This window comes from Corvus brachyrhynchos, unplaced genomic scaffold, assembly GCF_000691975.1.
Source record: "Corvus brachyrhynchos isolate BGI_N302 unplaced genomic scaffold, ASM69197v1 scaffold66, whole genome shotgun sequence".
NCBI lineage: Eukaryota > Metazoa > Chordata > Aves > Passeriformes > Corvidae > Corvus > Corvus brachyrhynchos.
The window spans coordinates 384,000-396,591 of NW_008238440.1; the positions used below are offsets into that span (position 1 = coordinate 384,000).

General features: G+C 55.1%; 1 protein-coding gene across 1 annotated transcript in view; it reads left to right on the forward strand.

Moving 5' to 3' along the window:
* Positions 1-856: 856 nt before the first annotated feature.
* Positions 857-12,592, forward strand: part of PALD1 (phosphatase domain containing, paladin 1) — a 13,461-nt gene continuing 1,725 nt past the window's right edge. The window contains exons 1-18 of the mRNA XM_008635518.2: positions 857-1,092; positions 1,219-1,321; positions 1,510-1,689; positions 1,766-1,930; positions 2,017-2,177; positions 2,313-2,388; positions 3,018-3,166; positions 3,252-3,348; positions 3,456-3,560; positions 5,958-6,053; positions 6,237-6,371; positions 6,867-6,983; positions 7,067-7,246; positions 7,701-7,898; positions 8,186-8,326; positions 8,926-8,997; positions 9,148-9,288; positions 11,807-11,962. Of these exons, the coding sequence (XP_008633740.1) occupies positions 905-1,092; positions 1,219-1,321; positions 1,510-1,689; positions 1,766-1,930; positions 2,017-2,177; positions 2,313-2,388; positions 3,018-3,166; positions 3,252-3,348; positions 3,456-3,560; positions 5,958-6,053; positions 6,237-6,371; positions 6,867-6,983; positions 7,067-7,246; positions 7,701-7,898; positions 8,186-8,326; positions 8,926-8,997; positions 9,148-9,288; positions 11,807-11,962 (2,460 nt within the window). The 5' untranslated portion in view covers positions 857-904. The remainder of the gene's footprint in view (positions 1,093-1,218; positions 1,322-1,509; positions 1,690-1,765; positions 1,931-2,016; positions 2,178-2,312; positions 2,389-3,017; positions 3,167-3,251; positions 3,349-3,455; positions 3,561-5,957; positions 6,054-6,236; positions 6,372-6,866; positions 6,984-7,066; positions 7,247-7,700; positions 7,899-8,185; positions 8,327-8,925; positions 8,998-9,147; positions 9,289-11,806; positions 11,963-12,592) is intronic.

Consider the following 12,592-nt stretch of genomic DNA (forward strand, 5'->3'; position numbering starts at 1 on the left):
GTCTCTGAGCATCCCCGCGGAGCAGGTACCATCCCCCTTTGGGTGCTGCCGGGGTTATTCCCATGCAGCACAAAGGAGGTTTTACTGGGGGCCGTCTCGTTAGGAGTGGGCAGAGCTTTGTCTTTCCCAGGCTACCCCTTTGCCATCTCTCGCTTCATTGGGACGCCAGGATCCGGCCCTGGCTGGCGCAGACAGTCGGCTCATTGTCCCGGACTGGTCGAGTGTGGCGGGATGCTCCTGGCCGCCGCCAGGCCTGGCCCTTTTGATTCCATCCTTGTTCAGGGATGAGGTCCCTGGGGACAAAGTGGGGGCTACTTTCGGGGTCCCCGGGTGCTCCCCCGGGCTGGGGATAACCGGCTGCTTTAAAGGCAGCTTCCAGACCGGCACACACAGACCTGCTCCAGGCGCGCTCCTACACCCTAAATTACCCAGTATCCAGTAACACGTGCTCTCTGTTCAAGAGTTTTCCGTGCGGGGAGGGACCCTGGAGTGCTTTATGGGTGCTGGGAAGGCGGGGGACGAGCGCCGCCGAGTCCCTCTGCACTGCCATGTGCTGACTCAGCAGATTTTAGGGACCGGATCCGGCATTTCGCCCATTTCCCCCCCCCTCCCTCCTCAGCCCTACTTTCACCTCCCTGATGGAGCGAGCTGCATGGCAGGCAGGAAGAAAGCCTTTTGTGGGAGCGGGAGGGAAAGGGCTGGCTTAGCGTTCCTTCCCTGGCCGGCTGTCGGCAGGGGGTTGCCCTGTGCCTGCCTGGGATTTTCCCGTCCTAAATCAGGAGCGGCCGAAAAATAAATTCCTCCTCCCGTTTTTTTCCCCCCTCCCTCCTTGTTTGTTTTTTTTTTTTTTCCTTTCCTCCCTGCTGCTGCTGCTTCCTCCCCGTCCCGGCACAGCTGCCCGCGGATGATGGGTACGACGGCCAGCGCGGCACAGCAGGCAGTCTCGGCATCCCCCCTGGAGAGCCGGGTGCCGGGAGACGGCACCATGGAGGACCAGCACTCCCTCAGCATCCACTCCTTCCAGACCCTGGGGCTCCACAACAGCAAGGCCAAGTCCATCATCACCAACAAAGTGGCGCCTGTGGTCATCACGTAAGTCCTTGGCAGCCTCCAAAATTCTGGTTTCCTCCACCCTCTTCTCCAAATACCGGGTTTTTTTTCAATCTTGGCCTATGCCATTATTTTTTTCCTTTATCCACCTGCGTGTGGCTTTTGCAGGTACAACTGCAGGGAGGAGTTCCAGATCCACGATGACCTGCTGAAGGCAAACTACACGGTGGGACGCATTTCTGAGGCTACGCTGGAGCACTACCTGGTGCAGGTGAGCATTGCCACCACCAATTTCATCACCCAGCTCATTTCAGCCTGGGCTTTAGGGACCTCAGAAGTTTTTTGGGGGGGCTCCTTTTGAAGATCACCTAGAAAAAGCCACTTTTACACTCAGCTGCGTTCAATCCCACCTTGCTCAAATCCACTATGTCCCACCTTCTCTCTTCTGATATTTTGCAGGGGAAATACTTCATGGTCAGAGATGTATATGGAAAATTAGATGTTTTGAACACTACCGGCCGCTGCGGCGCTCCCAACTTCCGGCAGGCCAAAGGAGGTTACGCCGTGTTTGGGATGGGGCAGCCCAGCCTCAACGGCTTCAAGCTCGTGCTGCAGAAGCTGCAGAGAGAAGGCCACAAGGTTGGTGGGAGGGTGGGAATTGGGGTGGAAAAAAGCCAGGAGAGCTTTTAGACAGCCTCTCCCCTGCTTTTTGCAGGAATGTGTCTTCTTCTGCGTCCGTGAGGAGCCCGTGGTCTTCCTGCGGCTGGAGGGCGACTTCGTGTCCTACACCCCCCGGGACAAGGAGAACCTCCATGAGAACCTCCAGCGCCTGCAGCAGGGTGTGCGGGCGGAGAGCCTGGAGCTGGCCATCCGCAAGGAGGTGAGCTGGGACGGGAAAGGGTGCACATCCCGCCGGCGCAGAGGTGAGTGGAGGGGTTGTGATGGGGCTTTTCCCATCTCCTGTAGATCCGCGACTTCGCGCAGCTGAGCGAGAGCGTCTACTACGTGTACAACGACATCGAGCGGCTGCGGGACGAGCCCCACGCCGTGCGGGTGCAGTGCGACGAGGACATCCAGGTCACCGATGAGGTCTATCGCAGACCCGTCTTCCTCCAGCCCTCCTACAGGTCCTTCCCTCCTCCTCCTCCTCCTCACGTGTGGTGGGGGCTCTTTGCACCCCTAAAGCCGTGTATCCTCCGTGGTGGTTGGGATGAAGCCCCTCCGGGGTCCCATCCTAACGAGGGCTGTCCCCATCCCGGCAGGTACCACCGGCTGCCCCTGCCCGCCGAGGGAGCCCCTTTGGAGGAGCAGTTTGACGCTTTCATCCGCTTCCTCAGGGTGAGCCGAGGAAAAGCACCTGATCCATGGGGCCTCCTTGGGATGGGATTTGCTCCTGTGCTGTGTCGGGGACTGCGACTGCCTGAGAGCATCTTCTGGTTTTCCTTAAGTCTGCCTGTTAGAGGATGCCTGTGCCTGCAGTTCCCACTCTCCTTGCTGTAGGATCCTGCTGGAGAAGTCCATGTTGTCCAGCAGTTTGTCCCTACCCCTGGCTAGAGGTGACCAACCCTGGCCACCTCCAGGCATCTCTTCCCTAAGTGGCTTTAGCAGGAATTATCTGCCTTTGCTGCAAAGGTTTTCCGTGTCAGAGCTGCTTTTTTTTTTTTACATTCTGGAAGATGAAATCTCAGTGGGTTGGGGATGAGTGGTGGGAGCATCTCTGGTGGGATGGACAGGCTGGCAGATGGAGAGGGCACTGGGCAGGGGGATGCAGCGGGTGGGCCACCCATTGTCCTGTCCTGCTCCATCCACCCCATCCCCTGAGCAAAAGGGAGATGGCACCCACCCCTCCCTGCCTGGGCATGGCCATCACCTCCATCCCAGCCACTGATGGGGCAGACCTGGCTCTCCTGCAAGCTGCTGGGGTCTCCATCCATCCGTGCATTCATCCGTGTGTCCCTCCCTCATAGGAGAGCCCCAGCCTGCTGCTGCGGGACCCCGGCAGACCCCCGCCCGCGCTGCTCTTCAGCTGCCAGACTGGTGTGGGCAGGACCAACCTGGGCATGGCCATGGGCACCCTCGTCCTCCACCACCACCGAGGAGCTGCTCAGAAGCCCGAGTAAGCGGAGCAGCTGCCGGGGTGGGACTGGGGGGATGCCCATTCCCCCTGGGACTGGTTTGATTTCCTCCTTCTCCCACTGCAGCTTCCCCCACCTGCCTAAAACATCTCCTAGGGACAGGCTCCGGATCATCCAGACCTTCATGGAGATGGTCCCCAAAGGCCAGCAGATAGTGGAGGAGGTAAGGGGGTGCTGGTGAACCCCCTGGCGGGGCGGCTGGAAGGGAGGGATGGATTTTCCCCCCAGATCCAAGGCTTATGGAGCAATTTCCCACTTGCTCCTCCCGAGGTGGATGGTGCCATAGCCTCCTGCTCGGAGATGCACGACATGAAGGAAGCCATCTACGAGTACAAGAAGAAGCTGGAAGGGATCGGGGAGGACTATCAGATCCAGGTAATTAGAGGATTACTCAGATGCGAGCCATCAGCACCGGGAAATTTATTAAGCTATTTTTGCACCGGGATGAGAAGAATGTAAATTCTGGAAACCCAAAGCTTCCTGTGAGCTGGAGATTTCCCAGCGATATGAAACCTGGAAGGTTGTGGTGTGTCTCTTTCTTTTTTTTTTTTCCCCCTCCAGTTATTTGAAAAGCCATAAAATGGAGCAGGCTGGGACTGGGGGGAAAACAGACTGGTTTGGGCTTCGCTGCTGCTTCTGGTAGATGACCTCGGGGGCAAATAATATCCTGTGCCCTGGTTTCATCAGCTCTAAAACTGGAAAATCAATATCAGCCTGGATGGTAAAAGTCCTTGGGAGCTGGGAGGGATCGTTGCAAATATAGTCACCCAAGGTCAGGCTTTTCTCGTTGTAGATTTATGTTTTTTCCCCGTTGTTTTGAAGAGCCATCAGGGTGGCTTTCCATGCCGGAAAGCTGTGGCCTTCCTGCCTGAGCAGGGGGCTCCTCACCAGGTGATGGAAGGATAGATGGATGCTCAGGTGAAAGTGCTGCCCTGATCCCAGTTTCTTTGGAGATTAATTTTCCCGTTTAAATTTGAGTGTGGAGTGGAAGTGCTGGAGCTGGTTGTAAAGGGCAGTCTCAAACCAGGTGCGCTGTGGCAAAAAAACCATGGAAATGATTGAGCAATGGGAAAAGAAGGCGTTTACTGTCACTTCTTCTGGTGTTTAGTGGCAAATCCCAAATGTTATACTCCCCTGTTCCCTTTTAGGGCAGATTTGGGTATGTTTGGTGCTGCTCATGTGCTGGCGGGTCCTCTTCCGTAGCAGGGGAGGCTTGGGCATGGGATGGGATTTTCTCATTGCCTTGAAACCATTCCCTGACTTTTCCCTGCCGGGGAAAGCTGCTCCGTGTCATCCTGGACTCCTGGAAAACAAATGGCTGGGGGACTGCTGTAAATAAGCCTCAAGGAGTGTTTATTTGAAGTCTTTGTGGAGCAAGAGCAGGTTTAAACAGTGGCGGGAGGCCAGGAAAATGTGCTGGGGGCACACAGAGGGTGAGGAGGGGAGAGGGGATAATGCTCGGCCTTCAGAAAAACAGCCTGGACTTCTTTGTGTTGGAGGGGTATTGGGTGAGCTGGTTGGTTTTGGGGGAAGGAGGGGCTTTTCTGGGATTGGAGGAGTGATGTCTGTGGGTTCCTGCCTGGGTTTGGAGGGGCAGAAATGGAGTTTTAAGCCCTCCAGCGATGGAGGTGCAGGTGAATCCTGGTGTGGGATGCCAAGCAGCCAGACTCCCCCAGTATCTGGCTTTCCACAGCTAAAACACGAGTGGATCATTCCCCTTTCCACCCATAGCCTATTTAAGGGGAATGTTAAAAGGTTTGCCTTGGGTGAGAGCACTGGGATGGATTTTACTGTAGGAATCCAAGCGCTCGGGAAGCAGCACCGCTCTGCTGTCGGTGCTGCCGGCAAACCTGGCACGGCTCCATCCCTGCAGGCTTTGTTTTGAGTTTCCAGAGCAAATCCCACTGCCTTTCCTCTTGATAAATGACTGCAGGCCGGATTTCTCTTGTGGAGAAAAAGTAAATATTCATGAGTCAGCCACGTAATGTCAGGGATGAGCAAACCCCGCTCGCCAAGCTGACCCCAGACACAGCCCCATCCTGCAGGATTTTCCATCCTGCCCTGGGAAGTGGGTTCCAACGGGCTCTCCAGGGATGTTTATGGATGCCATGCTGGGTGTTCCTTACCTGGTACCAGGGTAATTTGTTGGATGGGATGCCCGGAGGTACAAACCTCTGCCCCCAGGTTTCTGAATTACAGAAAATCCTGAGGGTTTGAGTTTCCTCCCTGAGAGGGGATAGCTGTGGTGGGGAACACACCTGGATTGGGGAGGTGATGATAAAGAAGAGGAGGAGGAGAGCTTGCTGGAAACATAGGCATCAGGATGCTTCTGGACATGGGAAAGGGAGACACTTGGAAATGAAGGACGTTGCAGGGTGTGTGGCTGGCATGGGGCCCTCTCTCCCCAGGGATGCCACTGCCTGAGCATTTCATCCAAAGGCCACGGGGATGGCTGGAATGGGGGCATTTCCCAACCCCATCCCCTGGGGTTTGAATCTCCCATCTGGACAGTGTATCCATGTGACAGCGTGGGCTGGTTGAAACCGCTCCCAGTGTGTCCTTGTGCTAAAGTGAAGCTTTTGTTTTGAGCTGAAATGTGACTTTATGCTTTTGAGCATCGTTTAATATGAGAAACTGAAATGTTTCATTAAAAAAATAAAACATTTAATCCAAAGCTCCTTTTGGGAGGGCTTTATCCCAGCCTCCTGGTCTGCTGGGGCTGCAGGACTGGTCAGCACTGAGCATCACAGATTCCGTCTCCTTTGCTTCCAGGGGAGCAGCACCAAAGAGTATTTCCTCCAGAGGACTCTGCAGAGCCTCGAACGCTATTTCTACTTGATTGCTTTCAACTACTACCTTCACGAGCAGGTAAAAACCACCAGGACAACCCAAAAAACCCTTCCTTGCCCTCTTTCCTTTGGCTCCGTTGTGCAACGGGAGGGCAGGGGTTTCCCCCTTTGAGTTTTCCAAGCAGGTTTTCTCGGTGGGGTCGCGGGCAGGGGGATCGGAGCCCAGGCTGATGGTGCATCCCCCCCGGCCCCCCGCCGGCAGTACCCCCTGGGCTTTGCCCTCAGCTTCAGCAGGTGGATGTGCCGGCACCCGGAGCTGTACCGGCTGCAGGCGGACATGAACTGCTCGGAGCTCACCGTCACCGCCGAGCTCGTCACCAAGGGCACACGAGTGCTGGTGAGTGAGGGGCGCAGAGGTGAGAGCAGCATCCTGGGGTGCTCGCCCTCACAGAGGCGTGGTGGGGTGGAAGAAGCCAAGGGTTTCCCTGTTGCAGGGCAGGTGTCTTGGGGTCTTGGGTCTGTGTCCTGCTGGCATCCTCAGCAAGGATGGAACCTAGATGGTTTTAAAGTCCCTTCCAACCCAACCCATGTGAGGATAAGTGTGTGGCCAGAGATGCCTGTGCACATGGATGTGTCTGGAGCATCTTGTGACGTGAGCCTGGGCAGCAGCTCTGTGGTTTGTGGGTGGGGGGAAGGGGGCCGGGGCTGTTGGTCCCTTGCACTGCTGGAGATCATTTCCCACCTTGGAAACAGAGCTGCGGGGCTTTGAGCCCTGGATGCTGCTGTTGGAAAGGTCTGGGGACTTGTCCTGAGCAGGGTCCGTGGGTTGTGGTGCGCTGCAAACCTGAGGGTGGGAAGGGGCATCCCTTGCCTGGACATTGCTCTGTTCCAGGTGGCAGATGAGCGCTTCTGCCCAGACGTGCTGAGCACTGCCAAGGAGATGAGCGTGGCCAACTTCCGAAGGGTGCCCAAAATGCCCGTCTATGGGACGGCGCAGCCCAGCTCCAAGGTGAGGGACACGATCCCACGTCGGGCAGGGACCCCACACTGGGCTCCCCGCCCTCCCATCACCCTTGCCCACCCCTTCCTTAGACCCTGGGCAGCGTCCTGCGGTACCTGATGGATGCCAAGAGGAAGCACTCCCGCATTGTCTGGATCAGCCTCCGGGAGGAAGTGGTCCTGGAAGGGAATGAGCAGATCTATACACTGCGGGAGCCTGGACTCCTGGAGGAGCTGATCCCTGTGCCTGCCGCCTCGCCCCAGGAGCTGGAGGTGAGCTCTGGGAGATGCTGGATGCAGTGGGGGTTCCCAGGAACCCTCATGGGTGATTTCCACAGGCTTTGATAGTTCCCCACCCTCTGGAGCTGCTGGTTTTGTTTTCCTTTGGGAACAAAGGAGCAAAGCGGCGATCCACCCTGGAAGGATTTATAGCGTGCCTTGAGAGCAAGGGTAAAAGGCATCTGGGGAAAGGGGAGCGGATGTTCCCAGCTGCATTTCCAGGGGAGACAGGCAGTGGAGGAGCTTGGCTGCGTGGAGGAGCTGCCCAGCATGGTGGGAAATGGTGCTCCTGAGGCTCCCATCAAGCAGAGAGGGACCTGGGCAGAACTGGGGGCCAGGACCTGGTGTGGGGCTTGGGGTGTTCACCGGCATCTAAAAAAATTGATTAAAATCCTGCAAAAATTAGGAGGGGTGGGTGTTACAGTGAGGGTTTCTCCATCCTCTGCAGAAACTGGAGGCTGCCCTGAAGGGGGACCTGCTGAAGTGCCAGAAGTGGCTGGAAGTGTACCTGGAGGCAGAGAAGCAGATGAAGATGTTCAAGAGCTGCCTGACCACGCAGGAGATATTCAGCCAGCAGAAGAATTCCTGCCAGGGACTCACCTACCGCCGCATCCCCATCCCCGACTTCTGTGCTCCCAAGGAGCAGGTACCCCAGGGATGGGATGGTGCTGCTGCCTCCATCCCAAGCCAGCCCTGGTGCTGTGGGAGGAACGTCGCTTGGGTGCTCAGTGCTGGTGGGGTGCTTTCCAGGGCAGGGGGGATCCCCAGGAGATGCTGCATGGAGAGGCTGTGTGCCTTCAGGTGGGCAAGGATGGATCTGGCAGCAAGGAAACAGGAATTTCAACCTGGAGGCTGTAGGACAAAAGGGGACCCCAAGGAAGTGAGGTGAGGAAGTCCTGCATCCCTAAAAACCCACTGGCTTCATCCTGGCAGGACTTTGACCGGCTGCTGGAGGCCATGAAGAGCGCCCTGGCCGAGGACTCGCGGGCAGCCTTCGTGTTCAACTGCTCCAGTGGCCGGGGCAGGACCACCACGGCCATGGTCATCGCTGTCCTCACCCTCTGGCACTTCAATGTGAGTGTGGGGGGCTGCAGCAACTCCTGGTGGGGTTCCTGGGGAGGCTCTGGAGAGCCCATGGCAGCCGTGTCACAGCCAGAGGGTTGAAAGGAGTGTGGGCAGGGCCAGGGTGGGCTGTGGGGCTGGACATCTGTATGGTGACATCTTGCTGTGCCTAACTCCCAGTGAGCTCCAGAAGTCTGAGTGAATGCCTGGTGAGCCCTTACCCTCTTCCTGAGAGCTTCCACCCCAGGATGAAGGGTTAAGGGCAAGGGAGATCATGGAGTCGTGGAATGGTTTGGGTTGGAAGGGTCATGGAAGCTCATCTCGTTCCATCCCTGTGCCGTGGGCAGGGAGAACTTCCACTACCCCAGGTTGCTCTGAGCCCTGTCCAGCCTGGCCTTGGACAATTCCAGGGATCCAGGGGCAGCCACTGCTTCTCTGGACAACCTGAGCCAGTGCCTGGAACGGTCCTCCCTCCTTGGGCAGGGATACAATTTTTGTGTTCTCTGCCTGGCAGAGGCAAGGCAGGGGATGCTGGGGGTCCTGGTGGGCTGGGCACAGGCTTTGCATTTTTGTGCGGCCCATAATGACCCAGTCCCCTCTGGCCACCCCAGGGCATCCCTGAGATGAGTGAGGAGGAAATCGTGAGTGTGCCTGATGCCAAGTACACCAAGGGGGAGTTTGAGGTGAGTGCTGGGGCTGGCTCTGTTTTAGGGGTCTCCCTCTGCTACCTTAAGCCACAGCTGCTTGTTTGGAGGGGCTGGATCCTCTCGCAGGCAGTGGGACAAGGCAAGGAGGCTCCTGATGAAGCCCTGCGGCTTCTGCCCGTGCTCCAGGTGGTGATGAAGGTGGTCCAGCTCCTGCCCGATGGTCACCGGATGAAGAAGGAGGTGGACATGGCCCTCGACACGGTCAGTGAGACCATGACCCCCATGCACTACCACCTCCGGGAAATCATCATCTGCACCTACCGGCAGGTGAGCCCCCTCCTCCCGGCGGCACCGGGCCATTCCAGAGGGTGCAGCCGGGCTCTGGGACCAGCCCTGGTGTGTCACCAGAGAGGTGTCAAGGCTCTTGTGGTCGTGGTCACCCGGGGCTGCCTTGGATCCTGTGCTGTCCCGCATCCTGCCTGTCCCTTTCCGTCCCGCATCCCACCCATCACACCCAGAGCTCATGTGGCATCCACCTGCATCCCACAGCCCATCCCGCGTTCCTCCCGTCCGGCATCCCGTGAGGCGCAGCCGGCAGAGGGCAGGACTGGTCTGTCCCACTCCGCTTCCAGCCCCAAAGGCTCCTGTGGCTCCGCCGAGTTTGGGAAGGAGATTCAGCTTTGGGAAGGGGAGCTGTCCTTGGGAATGGACTCATCCATGGCCAGCTGAGCCTGTGGTCCACAGCCCTGTTTTACTTGGGAGGCCCTGTGGAGCTGATGAAGGAGAGAAAAAAAGGGATATTTTCATCAGATTTGGGATTTTCTAAACCTGTGCAACTATATAATGGGGCCTTGGAAGGGCTGAGCCCAGGGCCTGGCATTATTCCTGGGATGCTTTGTGCCGTGTCCCCCTGGCAATTCCTCCCTTCGGCTCTTGCTCCGGCTGCCACTGATCCGTGTTTTCAATTAACGGCTGCGAACGATTGATGGAGGGAAGAAAAACCAAAATGTTCAATCACCCAGGAACATCTGCAGCTTCCGGGGGATTTGCCTCCCTGTTCCTGGGATCCACTGCATTTTTTGGGTTGCTGGGAGACAAAACCTCTGGAGACCTGACTACTTGCAGATGTAGTGATTATTAATCATTAGTTAATTTACAGTCGCATTTATTTTTATTAATTTATTTTTATTCAGGGTAGGTACTTTAATTTAAGTACTTTAATTAAATCCCTCCTTTATTCTGAGGATGTGGCCATGTGGGGAGTTTCACCTACCTGGCTGTCAGGACCAGCACAGGGGTGGTCCTGGGCTGTGTCCCATTTCCAGGCTGGCATCCTGGTGGGAAGGTGAGATAAGGAGGGATTCATCCACTCCCTCTGCCCAAGGAAGAGCCTCTTGTCACTGGAGCTTGTACTTCCCTGTTGGCTGCTCCATCCATCCTGCTGGATTTGGCTTGGCCCTGTGCAAATGCTTTAATTTTAATTTATTTTTGTTTTGTCCTCGGTGATGGGCAGCTTGGAGACCAGAATTACGGGAATTGCTGGGGTTTTGGGAGCCTGCTGGGAGATGCTTTTCAGGGTTAGGGCAAACAGAAGGGAAGGAAAAGGTGTTCTGGGGCTTGGTTTGGTTTGTTCCGACCTCTTCGCACCCCTAACTGGGAGGAAAAAATAGGAAAATGTAGGAAAATATAAATAATGGGATAAAAGATAAATGATAGGATAATAAGATGTTAAATAGTAGGATAATAGAAGAAAAATAAATAGGACAATAGAATAAAATTACAAGTAATAGGGTAATAGAAGAAAATTGGATAATAGAAGAAAATTAAATTGGATAATAGAATAAAATTACAAGTAATAGAAGAAAAATAAATAGGATAATAGAATAAAATGATAAATAATAGGATAAAAAATAAATAGGATCATATAACAACATGCTAAATAATAGGATAATAGAATGAAAAATAAATAGGGTAATACAGTAGCAGGGTAAATAACAGGATCATAGGATCTGCTCTCTACAAATACTGGCACACACAGGTGGAGGAGACAACTTTTCCAAAGGGCAGAACTGGAGTGAGGAATTGCTGCTTTTTAGGATGGCCTTTGGGATCAGGGCTCTGATTTATTAGTATTTATTAATTCCTGGAAAGGGCAGTGTGCAGGGCTTGTTTGTTCTTAAAGTAACAGCAATAATAATACTAATAAAAATTATTATGTAATTACATACAATATATAATAAAGCCATAAATATAAATAATGAATGTGTGAACATTACAGTATATATAAAACGTAATAAAAGAGATATTTACCGTTTATATACATAAAATAGTACTGGGAGATGTGATGGCCACCAGCCTCAGAGCTTCTCTTCCTCTGGAAATGGAGGCTGAATCCAGGTGGGAATGCCTTCCAGGGAGATGTTTTTACCTGGGGAAGTGATTTGCAGTCCAGGAACTCAAGGTTTGGGGTACAGTTTGCACTTGGGTGTCTACTCCTGGCTCCTGGGCACCTCCCCCCCACGTTTAGCCATCCCTCATCTATTTTTGAGCTCTGGGATCGTTGTCACCCACTGGAAACCACAAGGAAATGAGAGCCTGGAGTGCCAAGCCCCAGCGGGAGTGGGCTGGATGGATGCGCTTATTTTTGGCCCCAAAGTGTTCCTCCCTCTTCCCATGCCCTTCCCACGGCTTTTTCCTCGCACCAGAGATCCCGGTGGATCCTTCACCACCCAACCCTGGGTTGCAGAGCAGGACTGTGGGTGAGGATGGGATGCAGGAGCTCCCCTGGGATGCTGTCCCGGCGCGGGTGCCACAGGTGCCTCAGCCGGGCTGTTGTTCCTTGCAGGGAAAGTCGGGCAAGGATGAGAGGGAGACGTGGATGCTGCAGCTGAGGAGCCTGCAGTACCTGGAGCGCTACGTCTTCCTCATCCTCTTCAACGCCTACCTGCACCTGGAGAAGAAGGACTCCTGGCAGAGGCCCTTCAGCCTCTGGATGCGTGAGGTGAGGCTTTCCCTGGCTGCCACCTCCCTCAGCCTCATGTTTCCGGGGAAATACAGGAATTTACTGGGAAGCAGACACCCGTCCTTAACTTACATGTGATTTCTGGGGTTGTTGGGGCGTCGTCTGTGGTCCCTTTGCTCCCTGGGTTGGTGGCTCTCATGGAAAGCCACTGGAGGTGGATGGCATCCCACCATGTGGATGGGGAGCTCTCCCACCCCAAACCTGCTCTGTTTCCCTGGTTTGAGTTTCCCAGGGGTTTAGTTGGGATTGCAGCATCTGGGGCTGGGGGGCCACCAGCCAACCCTGCCTGGCCAGGACAGGTGGCACAGGGCATGGGAGGTCTGGGAGGATGGGGATGGTGGCACTGGATATCTGAGGGAATTGGGAACCAGCTGGAAAAATGGAATGGGGGGCAAGTGGGAGGCCCTAAATTATCCTTATGGAATGGGGGAAGGGTGGGTAAGAGACCCTAAATTATCCATATTTCCCGCTCAGGGGGGATATAGGCGCTGGATTTATTTGAGATACCTTGATTTTAATGGAAATGTGGTGGGGGGCTGTAAATTTCCTAGGAAAAGGGAGTTTGAAGGTGGAACAAATGGTGAGGGGGGGGCATAGGGGTGTGTGTGC